The sequence below is a fragment of the Exophiala xenobiotica genome, assembly GCF_000835505.1.
Source record: "Exophiala xenobiotica strain CBS 118157 unplaced genomic scaffold supercont1.6, whole genome shotgun sequence".
NCBI classification, from domain to species: Eukaryota; Fungi; Ascomycota; class Eurotiomycetes; order Chaetothyriales; family Herpotrichiellaceae; genus Exophiala; species Exophiala xenobiotica.
The window spans coordinates 1909633-1928789 of NW_013562489.1; the positions used below are offsets into that span (position 1 = coordinate 1909633).

General features: G+C 52.4%; 9 protein-coding genes across 9 annotated transcripts; 4 read left to right on the plus strand and 5 right to left on the minus strand.

The window, feature by feature from the left end:
* Positions 1 to 54: 54 nt before the first annotated feature.
* Positions 55 to 1755, minus strand: PV05_09965 (uncharacterized protein; the record flags this gene model as incomplete). The annotated part of the gene is made up of 1 exon (XM_013456353.1): positions 55 to 1755. The coding sequence occupies one exon, from the start codon at positions 1753 to 1755 to the stop codon at positions 55 to 57; it is 1701 nt and encodes a 566-aa protein (XP_013311807.1).
* Positions 1756 to 2823: 1068 nt separating this feature from the next.
* On the plus strand, positions 2824 to 4588 carry PV05_09966 (uncharacterized protein; the record flags this gene model as incomplete). Its single annotated transcript, XM_013456354.1, has 2 exons — positions 2824 to 3060; positions 3119 to 4588. 2 exons carry the CDS (start codon positions 2824 to 2826, stop codon positions 4514 to 4516), a joined length of 1635 nt encoding a protein of 544 aa, XP_013311808.1. The 3' UTR covers positions 4517 to 4588.
* Positions 4589 to 4609: 21 nt separating this feature from the next.
* On the minus strand, positions 4610 to 5825 carry PV05_09967 (uncharacterized protein). The gene is made up of 2 exons (XM_013456355.1): positions 5211 to 5825; positions 4610 to 5107 (listed from the first exon to the last, which is right to left on the minus strand). Exons 1-2 carry the CDS (start codon positions 5628 to 5630, stop codon positions 4739 to 4741), a joined length of 789 nt encoding a protein of 262 aa, XP_013311809.1. The 5' UTR covers positions 5631 to 5825; the 3' UTR covers positions 4610 to 4738.
* Positions 5826 to 6779: 954 nt separating this feature from the next.
* On the plus strand, positions 6780 to 7840 carry PV05_09968 (uncharacterized protein; the record flags this gene model as incomplete). The annotated part of the gene is made up of 4 exons (XM_013456356.1): positions 6780 to 6912; positions 6974 to 6980; positions 7038 to 7500; positions 7562 to 7840. The coding sequence occupies 4 exons, from the start codon at positions 6780 to 6782 to the stop codon at positions 7838 to 7840; spliced, it is 882 nt and encodes a 293-aa protein (XP_013311810.1).
* A 346-nt stretch (positions 7841 to 8186) lies between these two features.
* On the plus strand, positions 8187 to 9580 carry PV05_09969 (uncharacterized protein; the record flags this gene model as incomplete). Its single annotated transcript, XM_013456357.1, has 4 exons — positions 8187 to 8887; positions 8995 to 9025; positions 9089 to 9178; positions 9281 to 9580. The coding sequence occupies 4 exons, from the start codon at positions 8187 to 8189 to the stop codon at positions 9578 to 9580; spliced, it is 1122 nt and encodes a 373-aa protein (XP_013311811.1).
* Positions 9581 to 9709: 129 nt separating this feature from the next.
* Positions 9710 to 11483, minus strand: PV05_09970 (uncharacterized protein; the record flags this gene model as incomplete). Its single annotated transcript, XM_013456358.1, has 2 exons — positions 9710 to 11028; positions 11081 to 11483. 2 exons carry the CDS (start codon positions 11481 to 11483, stop codon positions 9845 to 9847), a joined length of 1587 nt encoding a protein of 528 aa, XP_013311812.1. The 3' UTR covers positions 9710 to 9844.
* Positions 11484 to 12818: 1335 nt separating this feature from the next.
* On the plus strand, positions 12819 to 14007 carry PV05_09971 (uncharacterized protein). The gene is made up of 2 exons (XM_013456359.1): positions 12819 to 13136; positions 13193 to 14007. Exons 1-2 carry the CDS (start codon positions 12920 to 12922, stop codon positions 13960 to 13962), a joined length of 987 nt encoding a protein of 328 aa, XP_013311813.1. The 5' UTR covers positions 12819 to 12919; the 3' UTR covers positions 13963 to 14007.
* A 188-nt stretch (positions 14008 to 14195) lies between these two features.
* Positions 14196 to 15588, minus strand: PV05_09972 (uncharacterized protein; the record flags this gene model as incomplete). The annotated part of the gene is made up of 4 exons (XM_013456360.1): positions 14196 to 14849; positions 14997 to 15140; positions 15204 to 15371; positions 15427 to 15588. The coding sequence occupies 4 exons, from the start codon at positions 15586 to 15588 to the stop codon at positions 14196 to 14198; spliced, it is 1128 nt and encodes a 375-aa protein (XP_013311814.1).
* A 692-nt stretch (positions 15589 to 16280) lies between these two features.
* PV05_09973 (uncharacterized protein) lies at positions 16281 to 18905 on the minus strand (the record flags this gene model as incomplete). Its single annotated transcript, XM_013456361.1, has 1 exon — positions 16281 to 18905. The coding sequence occupies one exon, from the start codon at positions 18903 to 18905 to the stop codon at positions 16281 to 16283; it is 2625 nt and encodes an 874-aa protein (XP_013311815.1).
* Positions 18906 to 19157: the final 252 nt, after the last annotated feature.

The window sequence follows — 19157 nt, forward strand, 5'->3', positions numbered from 1 at the left end:
TGGCTGAAGTAGTGGACATTCTTTCATATGGCCATGCGGCGATGATTTTGTCTCCTAATTCTCTCGAGATACTCTTGCGGCCAACTCTTGTCTTCTCCATCTGACGGCATTTTCCATACAAAGCCACAGCAGTGGAAGCATGCACAACATGACCAGCGCCGTAAACGTGAAACACCAACCTGTTCCCATACTATCGATCATGGGATTCACCACAGCCGTCATACCTGCACCCAGCGACGCCCGAATCAGATTTGCTGCGGCACTCGCAGAAGCTGCGCGTGGCCGGTTCAAGTCAATTAGCAAGACGCTCAAGGTGTTGAACCCGGCCAGATTGGTGTATCCAAACAACACCAGCATCACAATCGGGCCAGCTATGTGAACCCGGAAATGCAGCATCCAGCCATAAACTATCATCGTGAATGTCCCAAGCACAAAGAATGGTAGCCCGATCTCCAATCTGGCTCTTTCAATGGGAAATCCTTGCAGATCAATTTGCTTCTTCCTGTCTGGGTCCAAGCCGCGCTTCAATGCGTGCCGTCGATAGTTTCTGTCGAGGGCGATGCTGTTGGTCACAGACGACAACAGACTGCCACCCGCTATCGTCAGGAACACCAGACCTTGGGCGGTACTGTCGAAGCCATATATCTTGTTGAACTGCGTGCTGAGCGTTGCTGATATCGCATAGAAGGCTGCATAGATGATTGCTACAACTGACAGGATCACGCTATTCTCGAAGTTGGCGAATATCGCCAGCGTCCCGAGCGGGTTGGGCAAGCTGAATTTCCTCTTCGGTTTCGGTGGCGCTTCAGCGGCCTTCTCGTTCTTGCGGTTCTTTACAATATACCATAGCGACCTGTTCAGCCGCGGTGGTATGATCGATCCGTCCCCGACGAGCTTCCGCGCGGTCTCAGGGAACCAAATCAGCAGAGGCACAGTATAGACACCAGCCGCGATCAGCAGGAACCAGAAAATGCTGTGCCATCCGAGATGCTGAGCGAGGAGACCGCCCGCGATAGGAGCCACGCTCGGACCTACAATACCAGTGATTGACGTTATGCTGATATAACTCCCACGCTCGGCGGAGGTCACCACATCTGCAATTATGGCTTGTTGAAGAGTAACCATTCCGCTCGAGCCGCAGGACTGGAGGCATCGGAGAACAAGGAGGCCAGCGTATGTGTTGTTCAAAGCGAGGCCCACATTCGCTGCCATGAAGACAACCATGCCCAGGACATACGTCGGTCTGCGGCCTTGGGTGTCGGTGATGGATGACACAAAGGCCGGTGCTATTGCTTGAAAGATCATGTAAGTCGTTATGGTCAGGTTGACCTGGCTTATGCTGACGCTTAGATCGTCTGCGATGGTGCTCAAGGCTGGGTAGTAGATGCCGCTGGAGAAAGGGGAGAAAAGGCCGCCGAGGGTGGCGCAGAGTACGATGATGATCTTCTGCCGCTGGCTGAACGCTGAGTATGGTTTGTCTCCATCATGGTTCTGACCCGCCGGCTGACTTTCTTGCTTTTGGTCATGTTCCCCCGGGGCGGATTCTTGAGTCGGGGGTGTTGCTTTCTCGAGGTCGATAGTACCCCTGTTGCTGTCTTGTTTGATTGTGGTTGAATGCTGCTGATCTGGTGTAGGTGAGATGGCGTCGCAGGGAGGCTGGTCTTCTGATGGTACAGTTCGTTCGGGCGATGGCATGGTCCGCTGCATATGCGACTTAATGTGCAATATACCATTATTCCAAGTAGCCTTTCGCATTCTTATGACGGTCTGTAGAGCCCGTTAACGGCCCGGAACCGGCACAATCTAACGACATTCGGGAATTGCAAACACACCACACGCGTACGTGTGATTGGATGGAGCAGCAAGGCGTCCCTCCGCATACTCAAGAGCGCCGGTCCTCATGGCTCCAAAACATAACACAGTCACCTAACAGTGTCGGTCTTGATACTGCGCTGCACCCAGCGGATAGACGTCGCAATCAACAGGAGGCCCGCCTATCCCACAAATTGTCCTCGCTGCTGTTTGTCGTCGAATGGCATCCTAGCGCCAAATTACACGAGATAACCATGAGACCGGCAGTGACACTTCAACAAGTTTCTGCTCCGCTGTTGCTATTTGTCAGCAATGTCAACGAACAAAGTCTAGGAAAGCTACACTCCGAGACTTTCAAGGTGATCGACACCATTGTCTAAGTGGCTTGCCGACACGTAATGCTAAGGAGGAGGGCTCCAAAAGCGTGTCAGAATTGTCGTGGTCGAAAAGTCAGATGTGATGTGCTCAGAACAGGCGCGCCCTGCAGCAACTGTTCTCGGTCTAAGGTCGTATGCTCCGTCAATCATACGAGAAAGCAAAGATCGGGCAAACACGCGAAGGAACGTAACATTCCTGCGTCGAGCGTGCATGCTTTCGAACTTGACCCGCCAAGGGTCAACCATCTGGTTTCGCAGAATGATGGAGCCCCAATCTCTGCGGGGACTAGCACACCGGAGGAAGAGGTGAGTAGCAGACATTGTCGGATGATAGGTTGGTACACATGGCTCTGATATGGCATGACGCTTTCTTACAATTGCAGCTGCAGTCCATCGGCCAGACCTTGACGGTGGCAATCAAAAAAGAATAGGTCAACCTGCCTCTCACGTGGCTTGGGATTCCCAGAGCAATCTGGAATGGCCGCACCTCGCGGACGCAGAACCATCACTACATGAGCACGAAGGACGCCAGACTCAGCTCCCAAGCTACATAGCACCACTGCCACCAGATCTTGATCCCGATATTATTCAATTCCTGCATAGGAAAGGTGCCCTATCACTTCCGACGCCCACCATGAGAGATGAGCTCATGCGAGTATATGTCTGCTATGTGCATCCATTCTTGCCGCTTCTGGACCTTGGAGCATTCATCAAAGCTGTCGCTAGCGAAGATGAGACTTGCAAAATCAGCCTAATATTATTCCAGGCTGTCATGTTTGCTGGAGCATCGTTTGTCGACATGAGTTGCCTTGAATCTGAGGGCTTCCAGGATCGCAAACAGGCTTGCAGAGCACTGTTCCGCAGACTCAGGGTACGTCACATTGATTTTGATAAGGACTAAAAGGCAGCCGCTGACAAGTGAATCTCAGCTATTGTACGATGCCGATGTCGAACCTGATCCTACCACGCTTGTAAAGGTCTTGCTTCTGATGACCTACCAGTGTGACAAGCCAGGAGACACCAAAGGCCGATTCTACTATCTGAGGATCGCAGTATCACTTGCGGCCGATATTGGACTCAATGAAAGCCTTACGTCAGGCCACCATTCAACAAAGCAACTGAAAATGAAGCGCAGACTATGGTGGTGCTGTCTGATGAGAGAGAACTTGCTGGCCATGAGCGAACGACGGACAGCCGGCATCTCTACAGACATTTCAACCGTCCCAATTCCGCATCTGGATGACCTCAATGATACAGATCTGTCCGAAGCATTGTGCAGATTTTACATGCCCAACAGCGAAACAGATGCAAGGATTCTGAGCAAGTTGTGCATTCAGAAGATCAAACTGTGCGTTCTGATCGACCGCATCCTCGATACTTTATATGAGTTGGGCCACCACCAACCCTTGACAACCACTGGGCCTGCAATGCTCCTCATCCCCAAACTGTCGGACTCACTGACGGCTGAAGGCATTGCTCGGGACCAGGAATTACGCCAATGGTATGCAGAACTGTGCTCTACCGAGGGGAGCATGGTTGGTCAGGATCATCGTCGTAATGGAAGAGTAGTAGGCCCACATTCTGCCATACTCGAAATGCTCTTTTACACGGTCGTCGGTATGGTCCATCGACCTCTGCTCCTCCACACCCAGTCGAAGGAGTCGGCTGCCAATGCACTCCAGGACTTCTCCAGGCAGACTCTGAGACTGGCCGCTCAAAGAATCACCGACATAGCAAACCCGTTGGCAGAAGGGAATCTGATACGATTTCTGCCGTCAGTAGGGGTGCCGGCGCTCCTTGCTGCCAGCATGCAACACGTAAAGGACGCCTTGTCCGCAAACCACACCATCAGCGCCGCTGCACTCATGTCTCTCGAACAGACCATGCATTCTATGGTTGAGCTACGAGGAATTCATTGCCCGGTTGAATGCACTATGGGCCTCTTCGAATTCGTCCGAAGTAGAAAGATCAACAGCCAGCATACGGCGCTAGGACAGGAGTCAGTGCCTCAATACCCTGGAGAACGACCGAGAAGCTTCGCTACTACTTCTACAAGAGACAGCCGGACTTCACTAGGCCACGAAACCTTGGTTTACAACAACCCAGATCAGTCTGCATCAGTACTTCTTAATCAAAAGCATGCTTCGACTGGTGCGGCTTTGACTGCCACCGTGGATGACGATTCGACTCGACATGGCCGTGCCACTGGGATTCAACAAGAAGAATTGCTAAATTTCCGCTTACCCTTCGCGAATATCGAAAGCCTTACCGAAGCCGTTCTTTCTGGGGTTTGTGATGCTGCAGACTTTAACGCCTTTCATTCGTAGGGCTTTTGTCCCTGGACACAACAGACAATGATGCATTCACTCCGAGTGAGCGGCAGACACGCAAAAAACTTGAGGGAAAAGGGAGCAACCCTCCAAACATAGTCTTATGTTCTAGTGATCAATTCCGAACCATAAGTGAGCTGGCTTCTGACGAAGTGTCTTCCATATCCTGTTTCTACAATCCAAAGTCTTCGAGACTTCAGCGAGGTACGACGGGCTCCCTCATTTGAGAGTTGCAGATTGCTTATGTGAACTAGCCATGTCGACAATGACCTTCGCTGTCTCATTGGTGGCAGTCACGGTTGGACAATGTCCCGTGAGGAGTTTGTGGACCTCCACTTCCTTGCGACTTCCTTCCTTGATCTGGTCGATATAATGCTGTTGCTTCTCGGGCGGAATGATCATGTCGTGCTCGCAGAAGATGTACGAGCACGGGATATGCTTATATGCTGGATATGTCAGGATGCCCGCGAAGCTGGGCGCCGAGTGTCTGGTCATGGTCTTGGTGATTTCGAGTGCTTTCTCATAGGGCCAATCGTTGAATGTCGCTTGCGCGCATAATTCCACGCCAGTGATTCTCATGAATCCATCCTATGGGGAAACAAGATTAGCCTCGGCTCTACGCCATGGGAGGAGTACCGCAGCCCCGGCACGGCCACGGCCAAGGTCATCTAGTACACAGAGTCGAACGTACCTCGCCGACATGAACCAATGCTGCTGGCGGTTCGCCATAATCCTTCCGGCTCGACCCGCCTTCAGGGAGCACAATAGCAGTGAGGTAGATAATCTTGACGATTCCCCCGGGCTTACCGCTCGCCTGTCGGTCGGCCTTGCTAGCACCTTTGGCAGCTTCGGTGGCTATAATGCCACCGTACGAGTGCGGGACGACAACAACGTCCTTGCCTTGGTCGGCCAGTTTCTCGATGATGCCTCTAAAGAAGACGGCGTCGTCCTCCAAGGTCGCCGGCTCTTCGGGGGGATTGCGGCTGGCCGAGGGGGCGTTGTTGACGAAGCATTCGTAGCCTAGGGCTTGGATGGCATCCTGCAACGGGTAGTACATGCTGGCATGGGAAAAGGAGCCTGGGATCAGCAGGATGGATGGTTTGGACGCCATATTGATAGATTGCTCTGAGACGAATACTAATGGTCAATGACAGAGTCTGCTGGTCGATGGTTGAGCAAGTGGACGATGGTAAAGACAGTGCGGGGACTTTATACTAGTAGATTTGGAAAGCAACGAAATGCACCCTCCGTACGGAGGACAGATACGAGTACTGACTTCGTCCGAGATGCCAACTTACGATAGTTGTGTGGAAGTTGTCGCTTTGTCAGAACGGCGGTGGACGGCCTTCTGTGACTGTGGTGTCGCTTATCCGTACACTGCCCAGCCGGGCGGCCTGATCTTCGATGGATGACTTTACGAAGGGCACCGGGATGTTTAGCAGATCATCGGCAAGACAATCCCAATAGAGTAATTAGCCGTGCTGCCCATTGCTTCGTGGGGCTTAGGTAAGCCATGCACGGCCATGCCCTTCACCGTTTATGCATAGAAGATTGCATTATTATTTGGAGACTTATCTGTAGTCGAAGGCCTGGTCGCTCTAGATGATTGTAGACAACTATCTCCCCCTCTTCAACGTCCTCCTGGCCATTCTCCCAGCGGGCATCCTTTCATCTGGCGTATGATGTTGTCATCTTGGCTTGTGCTGTGCTCACGTGAGCGACTGAGTCAGCGACACTGACTATTGGACCGGAACATTCTTCGCAAGGCTGGTTTCTGCATGCCGAGCAAAACCTCATCATCACCATGATGCGTATGTTGTGGCATGTTCCGGAGGTTCTGGAATTCTCCAGAGAAACCTCCATCTCATTCAAGGCACACGACATCACGCTGATGATGCGATCTGCCATGCCATGCCATGCCATGCCAAGCGGAGGGCTGTCCACACTGCTCGATTGCTCGATTGCTCGACTGCTCTGGCCTTGAAGAAACTCTGTCTTTAGCAGTTGTGAGGCTGTCGTAGCTGTGACGTTGTACCAAATCTTCAAAGCTGGAAACGCTTTCCGACCAGTGACTGAATGCAGGTACAAAACACAAGATGTGTAAGGCAGGCGCGTCGAGTGCCAATTTATCAATCTTTCCAATCTTTCTCGTGCTCCATCTCCTTCCCAGACAGCAACCCGTACGCCCTTCAGAGATTGATATTTCTTGTGCATCATAACCCAAAAGCAAAGTCGGTTCAAAGACGTGTGAACTAACAAGATGCCTCCGTACGTGTCACGAGCTGCGCTGTTACGCAATCAGCTTGCTGCTTCCTCGAATGTGAGACGACGATTTACTCACAACATGCCTAGGACCCTCCCCATTTTCTCCTTGGAGGGCAAGACGTGTGTCGGTAAGTTACTACCTAGGTATCCATGAGGCCCACCTCATACTCACCACTAACTCTCGTACAGTGACTGGGTAAGAGCAGAGGCATAATATGAGGGTGCCTCGTTGCTGACCGACCCCCCTCCTAAGCGCCTCTCAAGGCCTCGGCGCTCAAATCCTCGCTGCATTCGCCCTGTCCGGTGCCAAAGGGGCCGTTGTCGACCTATCTAAGGAGTCAGCAGACGAAACCGTGAAGAACCTTAAGCAAGAAGTCACAGATGCCGGCCTTCCGGAGCCTGAAATCAAAAGCTATGAATGCAATACAGCGTCAGAAGAGACGGTTACCAAGACGTGGGATCAGATCGTCAAGGACTTCAAGAGAGTGGATGTTTTGGTCACAAATGCTGGCTCTGCTGGTGGCTCGGCTGCCGAGGACTACGACTTCAAGGAGTGGCAGAAGCTGCTCGACGTCAATGTCAACGGCACCTTCCTCTTTGCAAGAGCAGCAGGAAAGCACATGATTGAGGAGGGAATCAAGGGCAACATCATCATGGTCAGCTCGATGAGTGGCAGCATTGTCAATCGACCTCAGAAGCAAAGTGCTTACAACGTGGTATGTTTTACCATCGTCCCTCAAACATAGAATGCTCGACTGACATACTGACGATGTACAGAGCAAAGCTGCAGTGAGCCATATGATGCGTTCAATGGCTACCGAATGGGGTGAACATGGTATCAGAGTCAATGCTCTTTCACCCGGCTATATCGACACCGCAAAGACCCAAGGCGAAGAGATGGAGAAGATGAGCAAGGAATGGGTGGACATGATTCCTCTGCACCGTATTGCAAAGCCAGAAGAGTTCCGCGGAACGGTCGTGTGGATGGCTTCTGATGCATCGTCGTACCTCACCGGCAGCGACATTATCGTTGACGGAGGTTACACTGCATGGTAAGTGAGCAATGTGAGTCCTGACTCCTTGATCACGGTATATACGGCACAAGCAAGCGAGGAGTTTGGGAGTTGCGAGCAAGACCAACATAAAGATACCGAAAGGGCTGCTGAGCATCTGCCACCGCGTCAACCGAGTCGTTGAGATGAAGACTACCACAGTACGTCATTGCTGTCGGCGTTAACGGAGAAGACACCGGCGGGGCTTCATGAATCCTCGAGTCCTGCTCGAGTCCTGTACGAGTACTGCAAACCTGCGTTAGATATATTTTCTCTACCACACGAATCCTTATGCTTGAATCCACCTACTAAGCTTGCCTCGTCTTGCCAGTCTTACCCTCGCGAAACCCATGCTCAGAAGCCTTAGACCATTATCGACAGTGCCGACTCAAGTCGCGACAAGCCGTCTCGCAACCCTCCACCACCAATTTTCCCCATTCTCTTCGTCGTCCGCTTCCAAGATGCCCCTCATACCTTCGACAATGTCGAGCAACAAGCCTCGGGTAATCCTAGGTCTAATGACCTTTGGCCCACCAGGGACCGAGTCCAAAGGTGGTCGGATCACGACGTTGGACGAGTACAACAAATGCCTCGACTACCTGCAACAGCGAGGGTACAATGAAGTCGACACAGCACGGTCATACATCGCCGGGGAACAAGAAGGATTCACACACCAGGCAAAGTGGCAAGACCGCGGCCTGACCCTCGCGACGAAATGCTACCCGGTCAAGCCCGGCGACCATGCGCCCGACAAACTGCGCGCCAGTCTGGAGAAGAGCCTGAAAGAGCTGGGTACGAACTGTGTGGACATCTTCTACCTGCACGCACCGGACCGGAGTGTGCCGTTCGAAGAGACGCTCGGGGCGTGCAATGACATGTTCAAGGAAGGCAAGTTCGTGCAGTTGGGACTGAGCAACTTTGCGGCGTGGGAGGTTGCGGAGGTCTGGAACATCGCCAAGGAAAGAGGGTGGGTGAAGCCGACGATCTATCAGGCCATGTACAATGCCATCACGCGGGATATTGAGAAGGAGCTTGTCCCGTGTTGTAGGAAGTGAGTTTACCACCCTTCAGCATCCAACCCCGAAGCCGTATGTATGGGGAGGGCGAGGACGATTGGGATATGCATGGATGGACGGGGCTAACGGTGGTGACATACAGGTACGGCATTGATCTGGTCGTATATAATCCGGTAAGTCGGTCTCTGATATGTGCGCTGACATGCGGCGATGTGTGTGCTGACCCATGAGAATAGCTCGCTGGCGGCGTGTTCAGCGGCAAGTATAAATCGAAAGAAGACGTTCCGCCAGAGGGACGGTTCGCGGATGTCGCGAAGGCTGGGAAGGTACGGACGACTCTCTTCTCTTTCCTTTCTTCTCGCCCCGGTGCTTCTGTGTATTGTATTGAACGGCAAGAAAAACACCACCGCTGACTTGTTCATCATTAGATGTACCGAGACAGATACTTCCACGACACCACGTTCGCCGCGCTACAGCACATCGAGCCCGTGGTCAAAAAGGCTGGCCTGACACTCCTGGAGACCGCGTTGCGGTGGTGCGTGCACCATTCCAAGCTCAAGGTGGGGAGCGAGGGCAACGATGGAATCATCATCGGCGTGAGCAGTTTCGGTCAACTCGAGACCAATCTGGCCGATCTGGAGAAGGGCCCCTTGCCGGAAGAGGTGGTCACTGCGCTGGATGAGGCGTGGGAAATGTTTGCGTACAAGGGGCCTTCGTACTGGCGGTAACCCACTACGTACGAGTAGTAGATGATTGCTTCTGCTTCGGATCGGACCGTATGAAGGGGCGGTTTTGGTAAGCGGTGAATACTGCAAGACAAGAAATCCTAGACCAAGGGAATGGAGTACGAATCTATCAAACAACGCTTTCCGCTAGGTATACATCAGAACACGACACGATTATCCCCGTACAGGAGCACGCACACCAAAACCCCATCCTTCGACCTTCAACAAACTCAGGATATCGAGCGCCCTTGCCCATGACCTGGAGGATCACACGAAAGGCTTGGCAGGCATCTCCACCGGCTCCATTTCTTGTCTCGAGTAGACAGGAAGTGTGCTTACCGTAGTTGTATCGTGGTGTGCGTGCGCGTGCCCAAGTTCCACAGGTTTCGTCCCTGCCGGCAATTCGACCTCCGCCGGCTCCTCTTGAGCCAACTCTGCTCTGGCCGCAGGTGTAACAATAGCAGCCGTTGAATCTAGTTCTGCCTTGCCCGACGGGTCTCTCTCGAGCGTGTTCGTTGCCATGGCTGGGTTCGTACGCTGCCTCTGCCGTCTGCGTCGCCACAGCCAGGAACATACTCCCCCAGCAACGATGGCCACCGCGGCTATACACCCCACGACAATGCCCGCAATAACACCTCCGCTGATCGGCGAGCTTGTGCCGTTCGTGATCGAGCTACCTATCGCGGCTAGCTGTGTTTCGTTGCAAATTGCTTTGATTTCCACGCCTTCGGGGTAATTGATCGCATAAACGTTGGACGTGTTCGCTGGGGCCAGTTGGAAGCTGCTGTCGCCGAGGTTGACGAGGTAATTGGCCTGGAACAGGACGTTGCCAAACCACGAGATACCACCGCTGACGACGTCGGCGCTGGCAAATGATGTAAACACGAAGCTGTCATTGTTGTAGACGTAGGACCCTTTGTCGTCGTATTTGCGGTCTGGTAGGAAGAGTTCGTACCAAGGGATGGTAAATTGGTAGCCGTCTGCGCCGTCGTCCAGTGTCACGGTGACGTTGCCAGTCGGGCCGTCCGAAGCAGACCAGGACAGGACTTCCGTTCCGGGGTCTTTACCTGCGCCAGTGACATTGCCGAACGTGTTCAAAATGTCCTCGGGCAGGAGAGTGTCTGTGGATGCGGTGTTCAGGATGCTGTCGAAGGCTTGGGATGACGAGTTGAATAGACTGATAGGCCCCTGGCCGCTGTCATATGTCATATTGGTCACATGGATGGTCATGTACCCTGCGTATTGAGGGTTGGAAGTAAAGTTTCTCAATGTCGCGCCCGTAGCGATTCGATTGTGATCGTAGCCGCCAATGACCAAAAGGCCGTCTTGTGGTGCCAGTACTGACCGGCTTCCGGCCCAGTAGCCCCAGGCTCGTGAAGGTGCGAGGTTTTGTTCGGCTAGTGTTTGCAGGAATGTCGAGTCCGCTGCTAGTGGCAGTGTACCTTGTGTAGCTGCGATACGGTTAGCCGTGATTCTGGCATGTTCCAAGGTACGCGGCCTTACCATCTGTGGGCGAGGTCATAGCCATTGGAAAGCCAGGAAGCAGGCTGTTGTCCGACAAGCGTATCTCGTCCTGGAAGTAAAGGAATGAGAGATCTGCATCTTCCTCGACCTCTGATTTACTGCCGTTCCATTGCGCGAGTGTCATCATGTCGTAGGTGCCCGACTTCGAAGTATCAAAGGAGCCGCCAGTTGACCCATAGCAGGAGTAGTTGGTCGAAGGTCCGCAGCCCGCAGAATTTGAAATGAGCACATTGTTGACACTCGTTGCCGGCCACAGGGCGAATATCTGACTCGGTGTCCCTATACCGGTCTGGATGCCCCGTGTTTGGGTGTAGCCGTTGCTGGAGATTGTGACGTTGGTGATTGGGAAAAGAATGGGTGCGACGCCATTTGCACAGGTCATGGCGGTCTGCCTCCAGGCGTGCTGTCTGGGCAGCACAGCCTTCGAGAGGTGGGTGACGGGACGACTCTAGAGGTTAGAAACGATAAAAAAGAATACAAAGCTGTGTAGCGCTAAAAAACGAATGGCATTGACTTCGGATTTCGCTGCAGGAACAGGATAACGGTGCGGTTCTCTGAACAAAGTAAGCAAAGCAAGGAACGGGAGACAACGTTAGGACAGCTCATTCGAGGTGAAGTGCAAGGTGCCATGGTATTGAGGGACAGCTCGCACCTCAATCCGCTTCCGGCAATTCATGCCTTCTCCACCCTTTCTGACGAGGCAGATGTAGGAGATGATTGGACCACTGCGAGCAGCTATTTACTTGTAGTAGGCAGTTATCCCGTGGGCCCAGGGGTTGTCCGTGAGTCCGCAGGATGTCCATGAGGCGCCCACCTACCGCTTCCCTGGTGATGGGATTCAGCCCATTTACTCGTGCAACTGGTGGCTCCAATCTTGGACGGGTCGGACCCAAAGGCGCCATCAGTCAAGGATCATAAGAAGAGCCGGAGGTGCAGGGAAGACAACCGTCCTCACTCGAGCATGGGGCCGCGTGTGCTGTCATCCTGGATGAGAAGCTGAACAAAGCGAGGCAGACTAGCGGACACGGTGCGTTGATCGATGAAAGAATGAAGGACTGAAAACGCAGGAAGTGAAATAATGGGTGGCCTGGCAATTGTTTCACCCAAAGAAGCCTAGCGCAGCCTTGTAGTGACCTCAGCCTTGTCTTATGACTACGCGAACACACCGACTTCTTTCCTTTTCACGTTAGAAATGCGAAGCTAAGTACTTACTCAATACCAGGGGCAGGCCAGTCATCTCCTCCGTAACCGTATCTTGTCACGAATGATTAACTCGTATCATTATTCCTGCATTGAGCTGTGACTGATCATTTCCCCGAAACTAAGAGATCGTCTGCCCCTGGCCTCCAATCATACAGGGACCTTTTGCGAGTCCATGGCGATCAACCCGCATAGTACTCCCTACACTGTCTGTACAAGCCTCAAGTCCCAAAAGGGTTTGCACCGCGTTATTGTCGATCCCATCCCGAAATGACTCCATACATTCAAAGCTCAGCCCCCAACAGCCGGCGACCATGTCCCAATCTGAGGCCTGCAGGAGCAAGCCGTCGCCCTGGTAGCGTTTCATTTCTTTTGACTATCCAGCCTCAGTCAACGCACATAATCCTAGGTGACGTTTTGCTTCTAACTTTGTCGAGATCTGCAACAAAACGTGGCAGAGTAAACAAGCACGAAATAGGAAATGGAAAGCAAGGCTAGTAGTACCTGGCTCAGCCCTGCTGCTTCATGTGGTGAGAAGTATATATCCTCCCAAATCCCCCCTTGAAGCCTCAGGATGCTCACTTCAAATCACATACGTGATCAAGTTCAATCATCAATATGGCTCCCGGAACCCAGATCGATTCGACCTTTTCGCAGGTCAAGGCGACTTCTGCGACCATTGACGACGATAACACCAAATACTGGCTTTACGACCCTTCCCGGAAACTCGCTGGTGTCGCAGCTGGGATCTTCGCCATCCTCGGCATCCTCCACCTCATTTTCCTGATTTTGCGAAGGCACTGGTTCTGTCTTCCGTTTGCCCTTGGAGCATTTTGTAAGGATCTCCTCCCTTGCGGTACGACGCCGTCATCCACTAACGATTTATCTTAGTGGAGGTCACCGGCTACGTCTTCCGCGAACTCTCCGCCCGTCATCAAGACAAGCTATGGCTCTACGCTGCGCAGACCATCTTCATCCTCATCGCACCCGCCCTCTTCGCTGCAGCAATATACATGACCCTCGGCCGGCTGATGAGGGCCCCCGGCTGCACCCTCCTCTCGCCTATCCGAGTCAAATGGCTCACCAAGATATTCGTCCTGGGCGACGTACTCTGCTTCTTCGTCCAAGCCATCGGCGCCAGCATCCTGAGCAATGCCAAGTCTGACGACAAGGACAAAGAAAACCTTGGCAAGGACGTCGCGTTGGCCGGCCTCATCCTTCAAGTCCTGATCTTCTTTTTCTTTATGTTCGTCGCGGTCAAGTGGCATTGGCGTATGCGGCGACGCATCAGCTCCAAAAATTCGAAACCACTCTCGGGCATGAGGTGGGAAACGGGCCTCTGGGTTCTGTACATTGTCAGCGTCATCATCTCGGTGCGGAACGTTGCTCGCGTCGTCGAGTTCGCCGGAGGATCCAAGGGCTATTTCTTCACTCACGAGTGGACGCTGTATGTCTTTGATGCACTCCTGATGGCTTTGGTTCTGGCACTCTGCTTCAGCTGGTATTTTATCCTCGGCTCATCGAGGGACGGGGATATGCTTCTCTCACAAGAGGATGACCATGGTCAGCCTGAGACATCCGTGCCGCTTTACCCACCACGGCCGTACAACAACTATGACTATGGCCGGCCCAACGGGTACGCTCCCAATGGGTATGCTTGAGACAGAATACAGCGGATTGTACCTTATAGAAAAGGCTTGAGAAGAGTAATAGATGGAGAAACACGGCGTTCCCCTGGGACAGATGGTACTTTCTGGTTTCGATGGTTGCTCGTGGATTGAAAGCCAGAGTTGGCGTTCGGGCAGTCCAATATCTGACATTCTCAGATTAATGTTTATTTTTCTTTTTGGTTCGCTCATCAACAACAAGCAGTACTACGTAGTAGATTGTTGCTTCAATCAGCTTCATCCTCAATCTCCAAGTCCCCAACTCTAAAGGTCTTCCCCTTCATGTCCGCATAATCCGAGTGATTATGATAACTCTTCACCCGTTCCCTGACGTACTGTAACCCCGTCACTTTTTCTTTGTCCTCCTCCTGTCGCTCGCCCACAAGCCCCAGTCTCTTCAACAGCGGACTAGCGACGGGCTTGATGTCTACATCATCGCCCGGGCGGACGAAATAGAACAATCCCAGTCGATCCACGTGTGTCTGATCCTCCGGCGGCCGCACCACCCGGTGCGTCGTGCTCTTCAAGTACCCGGCCGACCAGAACGACAGTGTGTCGCCAACGTTACATATTATCCCGGTGCCGCCGCCGTCGCCGGGCACGGGCGGGACGTACTTCCACTCACCGGCTGAAGTTTTGATCTGCAGACCCGCGATGTTTTGGTTCCACAGCAACGTGAGCGAGCCGAAGTCCGTGTGCGCGCGGGACCAGGTATTTTGCACCTTTGCGTCGTCGGCAACGGAGCGCGGGTGGTACGTCATGTAGCGCAGATGGTCTTCGGAGGGTGAGTCGTACGCGTGGCGTGATGAGAAGTAATCGGGCGGGAGTTCGAGGATGAGAGAGAAGAGCGTGAAGATTTTGCTGGCTATGTTTAGTGCTTTCTACTCGGTTCAGTCCCCGGTTAGTCTCGGTTCGAGGCCCTCGAGCGAGTGCTCATGGTTGATTTGAAAGGGGAGTGGGTATTTCGGAGTGCTATGGTATTAAGTAGTGATTGCGAGTGGAGGCGCAACAAGGAACGTTCGGCTTACTCTGGAAAAGTCTTCAATCTCAGGACGATAGGGTTCGAAGAACGGATGCCGGACTTCGTTCTCGTACTGTGGGATGATCTTGGGAACATTGAAAGACTCCTCGATGTTTGTTATATTCGTAGACATTATCTTCTTCTCGTGGGCCTTGTACACCAAATCAGCAAGATCACCCCTTGGATTCACAAATGTATCCAGCAGTCCACATACAGCTCGGTACCCGAAGAAGTTGCCATTAGCAAAGTCGCAGCGGTATTCCGGCAGGTTCTTCTTATCAACAGGTAAATCAAAGAACGCCTGGCCAATGTCATACTGTCGCTGCACTTCTTGGTCTGAAAGACCGGTCCCTGTGATGCTGAAGAAGCCTGTCTTATGGACCTATAACATCATCAGCCTCCATAGAATGGATAAACACAATGATATATCTCCTGACCGCATCTCCAAGCTGCTCAGCTAGCTTCTCTTTCCCGCCGGGCTCATCGAAAGTCGATATGTCAATCACTTTGATGTCCGCCCAAGGTAGATCAAAACTCGTCTTCGGTGGCCGTTCCCATTTGCAAAGCCGTGGAGGCGACTGAGACATTGCCGAAGGCATCTTGTGGCTGGAGGTACGTCTCTGTTTCTCCAATGAGATGATCCTGTTAATAGTATGATTGAAGTGGAAGTACAGACATCAAAAGAGGGGTAATCCTTCTTAACCTTGGAAGTTACTGTAGTCATAGCACGTCGCGGCTAGGAATAACGTAATTCCGATCAGAGCACGCCATTGTCGATCGGTATGGTGCACCCCAATTGTCGCGTACGGGAAGATTTAGAGACCTGTAGAAGTATCAAGCACAGCCGAAGTGGTACAGCATCGTGCAGTCGGCGAACCGAACCAAAGGGTGCGTGATGGGGGCCTTCACTGACACACCGCGATGCCGAATGGTACTCAGGCTTTCAGGGGCTCAGCCTCGCTTCCACTCACTCTATTATACGGCATCCGAAGTATGCAGCCCTCATCTTGGTGCAGCCTCTTCTTGCTCAAAAACAGAAGCTCCGATTGAACGGTGCTGCTCTAGTTAGCTCCTTGACCGCGACTGAAGAATGAGGTGCTGTTCCGCCAGGCACGAGCAGCAGATCAGAGACGAGATCAATAGCCCACGGAAAGCGGATTTCGAGGACATTTGGTATTTCATCCAGCACTTAGCATTCGCACGACAAGTAGTCTGGATGTATCAATATTTCCATCTTCGTGTGCCACTTCTCGGGAGCGAATTGGCCGAACGTCATCAAATTCAGCGAAGGTCACTTTCCTTTAGCAGCAGCCCGGCCCTTCCTCGCCCTCGAGCCAAAGCGGAATTTCATGTCATCACTGTCATCATCCTCACCGTCGCTGCCTCGCACGACTGTGACAGGTAGTGTTTTCTGGCGCTTGGCCTTGTCCATGCCGAGTGTACTAGAGGCAGGCCTTTTCCCGCTGGCGGTGGATGATTGAGTGGCTGCGGCTTGCGTCGTGTCGTGGCGGCTTTCGGCTTGACTCTTGTCAGCGGCACGTGTCCGCCTTGGGGTATCAGGATCAATTTTATGATCAACAATTTCAGCAGCTTCACGCTGAAGCCGAGTCGTGGCTGGAGAATTTGATGAAACGCCATCGTCGTTTTGAGGCTCAACCTCATCGGGATTCTCATCCTCGTCCTCAGAAATGACATTGACCCTAGATCTTCCGCTGAGAGTACCAGTTGACCGCTGTGTCTGGCTTTGCGACTTCCGACTTTTCGCTTCCTCCTTCCTCTTCTTCTCATGCTCACGCTCTTTCTCCCCATTTGTCTTCGGCCAATACTGATCACCTAAGCCCTGGGTAGGCTGCTCAACCGCAACAAGCGGGACAATGACTTTGGTAGCGTGCCCTCTACGTTGAGCGGGTTCGCCCTTCCTACGAAACCCTTTGAAATTCGTCCGTCCATTCCACTTAGGATCCCAGTTGTCACCATGAGCACCGTTGACTTTATTGAGGTTCTTCGACCGTTCTCGCAAAGGAAGCTCCATGTTTACCACAGTGACTAAGTTGGCGGGTGTTTTGTCCTCGACGTCGCCCATTGCCTCAAATTGCTCTTGTTCCCTTCGTGCAGCTTCCTCTTCTTCTTCGCGCTTTGCTTTGACCACCTTTCGAACATCAATTTCGCGCTCTTTCTTGATTTTCTTCGCGGCCATTTGGCTTGTCTCTGCCTGCTTACTCCCAGCTTGTCCGTTGGCTCGTGCTTGTGCCGTCCTCTGTCTTTTGAATGCTGCAGCTGCTGGAAGAAGGTCATCCATCTCTTCAGCGAACGCATGTTCTGCGTCTGGACTAGGCGAACGAGGACGTTTCTTCTTCACAGACTGTGGTTCTTCCTTGATTTTCGTTGTTTGTCGTTGGATCTTCTGTTGGGCTTCCGGGCTCAGAACCTCGGCCTCGTCGTCTTCATCGCCCTCGTAGTCAATAATCTCATCCGGATCAAAAGCGTCATCGAAATGCTTGAAGCCACTCTTCTGCGTAAATCGAGGTCCGGAGAACGGCCGAGGAGCACTCTCTATCTTGCTGCTGGCTTGGGAGACATTGCGAGAAGAGATTTGTGACTGTCCCGGTTCCGCTGCCGGTGTAGTTTTGTTTGCGAGTCGAGTAAAGACCTTCTCTGCGACATCATCTGGTGCAGCTCCACTCGGCGCTGAGGAGACAGATGTTGCGTGGGGTTTGTCCAGCATGGTTCTCTCTGATGAAGTGTTCGCTCGGACCTCACTGGGCTGTCTTGTGACCAAAGAATTGGCAGGCGCAACCTTGCCATCGTTTGTACTTTCGAAAGGAATAGACTGTTGAAGCAGTCCGGCATCGTTCGCCAGTATAGCATCCAGGAACTCGGACTGGTCAATGGCTCGCTGATCCATTTTCAAAGCAGTCTCACTGATCACCTCGTTCATCCACTCCTGGATGTCGTCTTTGCCTGACCATCGAACCAACACCACCTTTGATTCTGCAGTAGTTTTGGGTTGACCATTAGCTTTGTGACCTGCCGCATTTTGAAGGAAGTCTATCAGGTTATTTGAAGTCGTCTCGCCATTGACCATCTTGAACATCATCGCTTTGCCGTGACCACTAGTGATGACGGGAAGCAGGTTGTCATACTGAGTTTGATCAACAAAGACGAAAGTGTAGCCTTCAAAGATGGTCGCTCGTGCTGGGTCTGGCTGATAGGACTCTGCCGGTCTGATGCTGGGCTCTTTCCCTGGTGGGGGAAGATGGTCCTTTGGATTCGGCCATGCACTATCAAAGTCCGTCTCCAGAAGAGAGAGGTTTTCTTCCTGGCTGAGATTCTGCGGGGTGGCACCGTACTCCAGTGCGTCGATGAACGACTCAGCGACCAAGTATTTGCCTGCAACCAAACCCTGCAAACCCTTTGCGGTGTTTCGCTTGTTTACCACCACATGAGTCGTATTGTCAGAGGAGAAATCGGTGATAGCCTTGATATCGAGGCTTTCGACCCTGGCCTGCTTGGTCTTGAGGACACCCAATTTGATCTCTTTTTTGAGAAGGCTGAAGGTGAGGACGCATGGGTGCCATTTGATGACGATCTCGCTCGGAAATGTGCCCGGTCGTACCGAGTTCTCAGCATCTTTCAACTCTTTGGAGCCGCCCTTTATAGTCTCAGCATTGACGGTGGTGCCACTCTTGGAATTTTGGTCGATGATTCTGATCTTTGTTCTTGCGTGGATTTGTCCCGCATCACCTTCCTTGACATTGTCCACCTCAATAACAAAATGCTTCCTCGAGACTGTCTTGTGATCAATTGCAAATAGAACCCCCTCTTTTCTCACTCTTCCAAACAGGTATCGCTGGCCAGGCTTGAGCCACATGCGTTTGCCCTGGAGGAAGTCTCCATTTGACTCGAGGATCCACATGATGAGGACATTGGAGGAATTATGTCGACAGGTGTCATCGCTTGAGAGGAAGTCTCATATTCCTGCGAGTGAGATGCTCCTGGAAATATAATGGACAATTTCCCCAGCGCAGGCAAACACTGCAATCCTGGGCAATCAACGTTTCATTGTGACGCGTGACGCGCAGTAATTAAGCCAGCTGCACCCAGAGCTGCAGTTAACCGTTAATCACCCAAGCTAGTTCCTAGGCAGTGATGGCGGATTATTAGCGGG

Excerpts from the sequence above, each read along its gene's own strand:
- PV05_09967 (XM_013456355.1), bottom strand. The coding sequence starts at position 5,630 with ATGGCGTCCAAACCATCCATCCTGCTGATCCCAGGCTCCTTTTCCCAT. Across the intron at positions 5,108-5,210 it reads CATTGGTTCATGTCGGCGAG|GATGGATTCATGAGAATCAC; the intron begins GTACGTTCGACT and ends GTTTCCCCATAG.
- PV05_09971 (XM_013456359.1), top strand. The coding sequence starts at position 12,920 with ATGGCTCCCGGAACCCAGATCGATTCGACCTTTTCGCAGGTCAAGGCG. Across the intron at positions 13,137-13,192 it reads GTTTGCCCTTGGAGCATTTT|TGGAGGTCACCGGCTACGTC; the intron begins GTAAGGATCTCC and ends GATTTATCTTAG.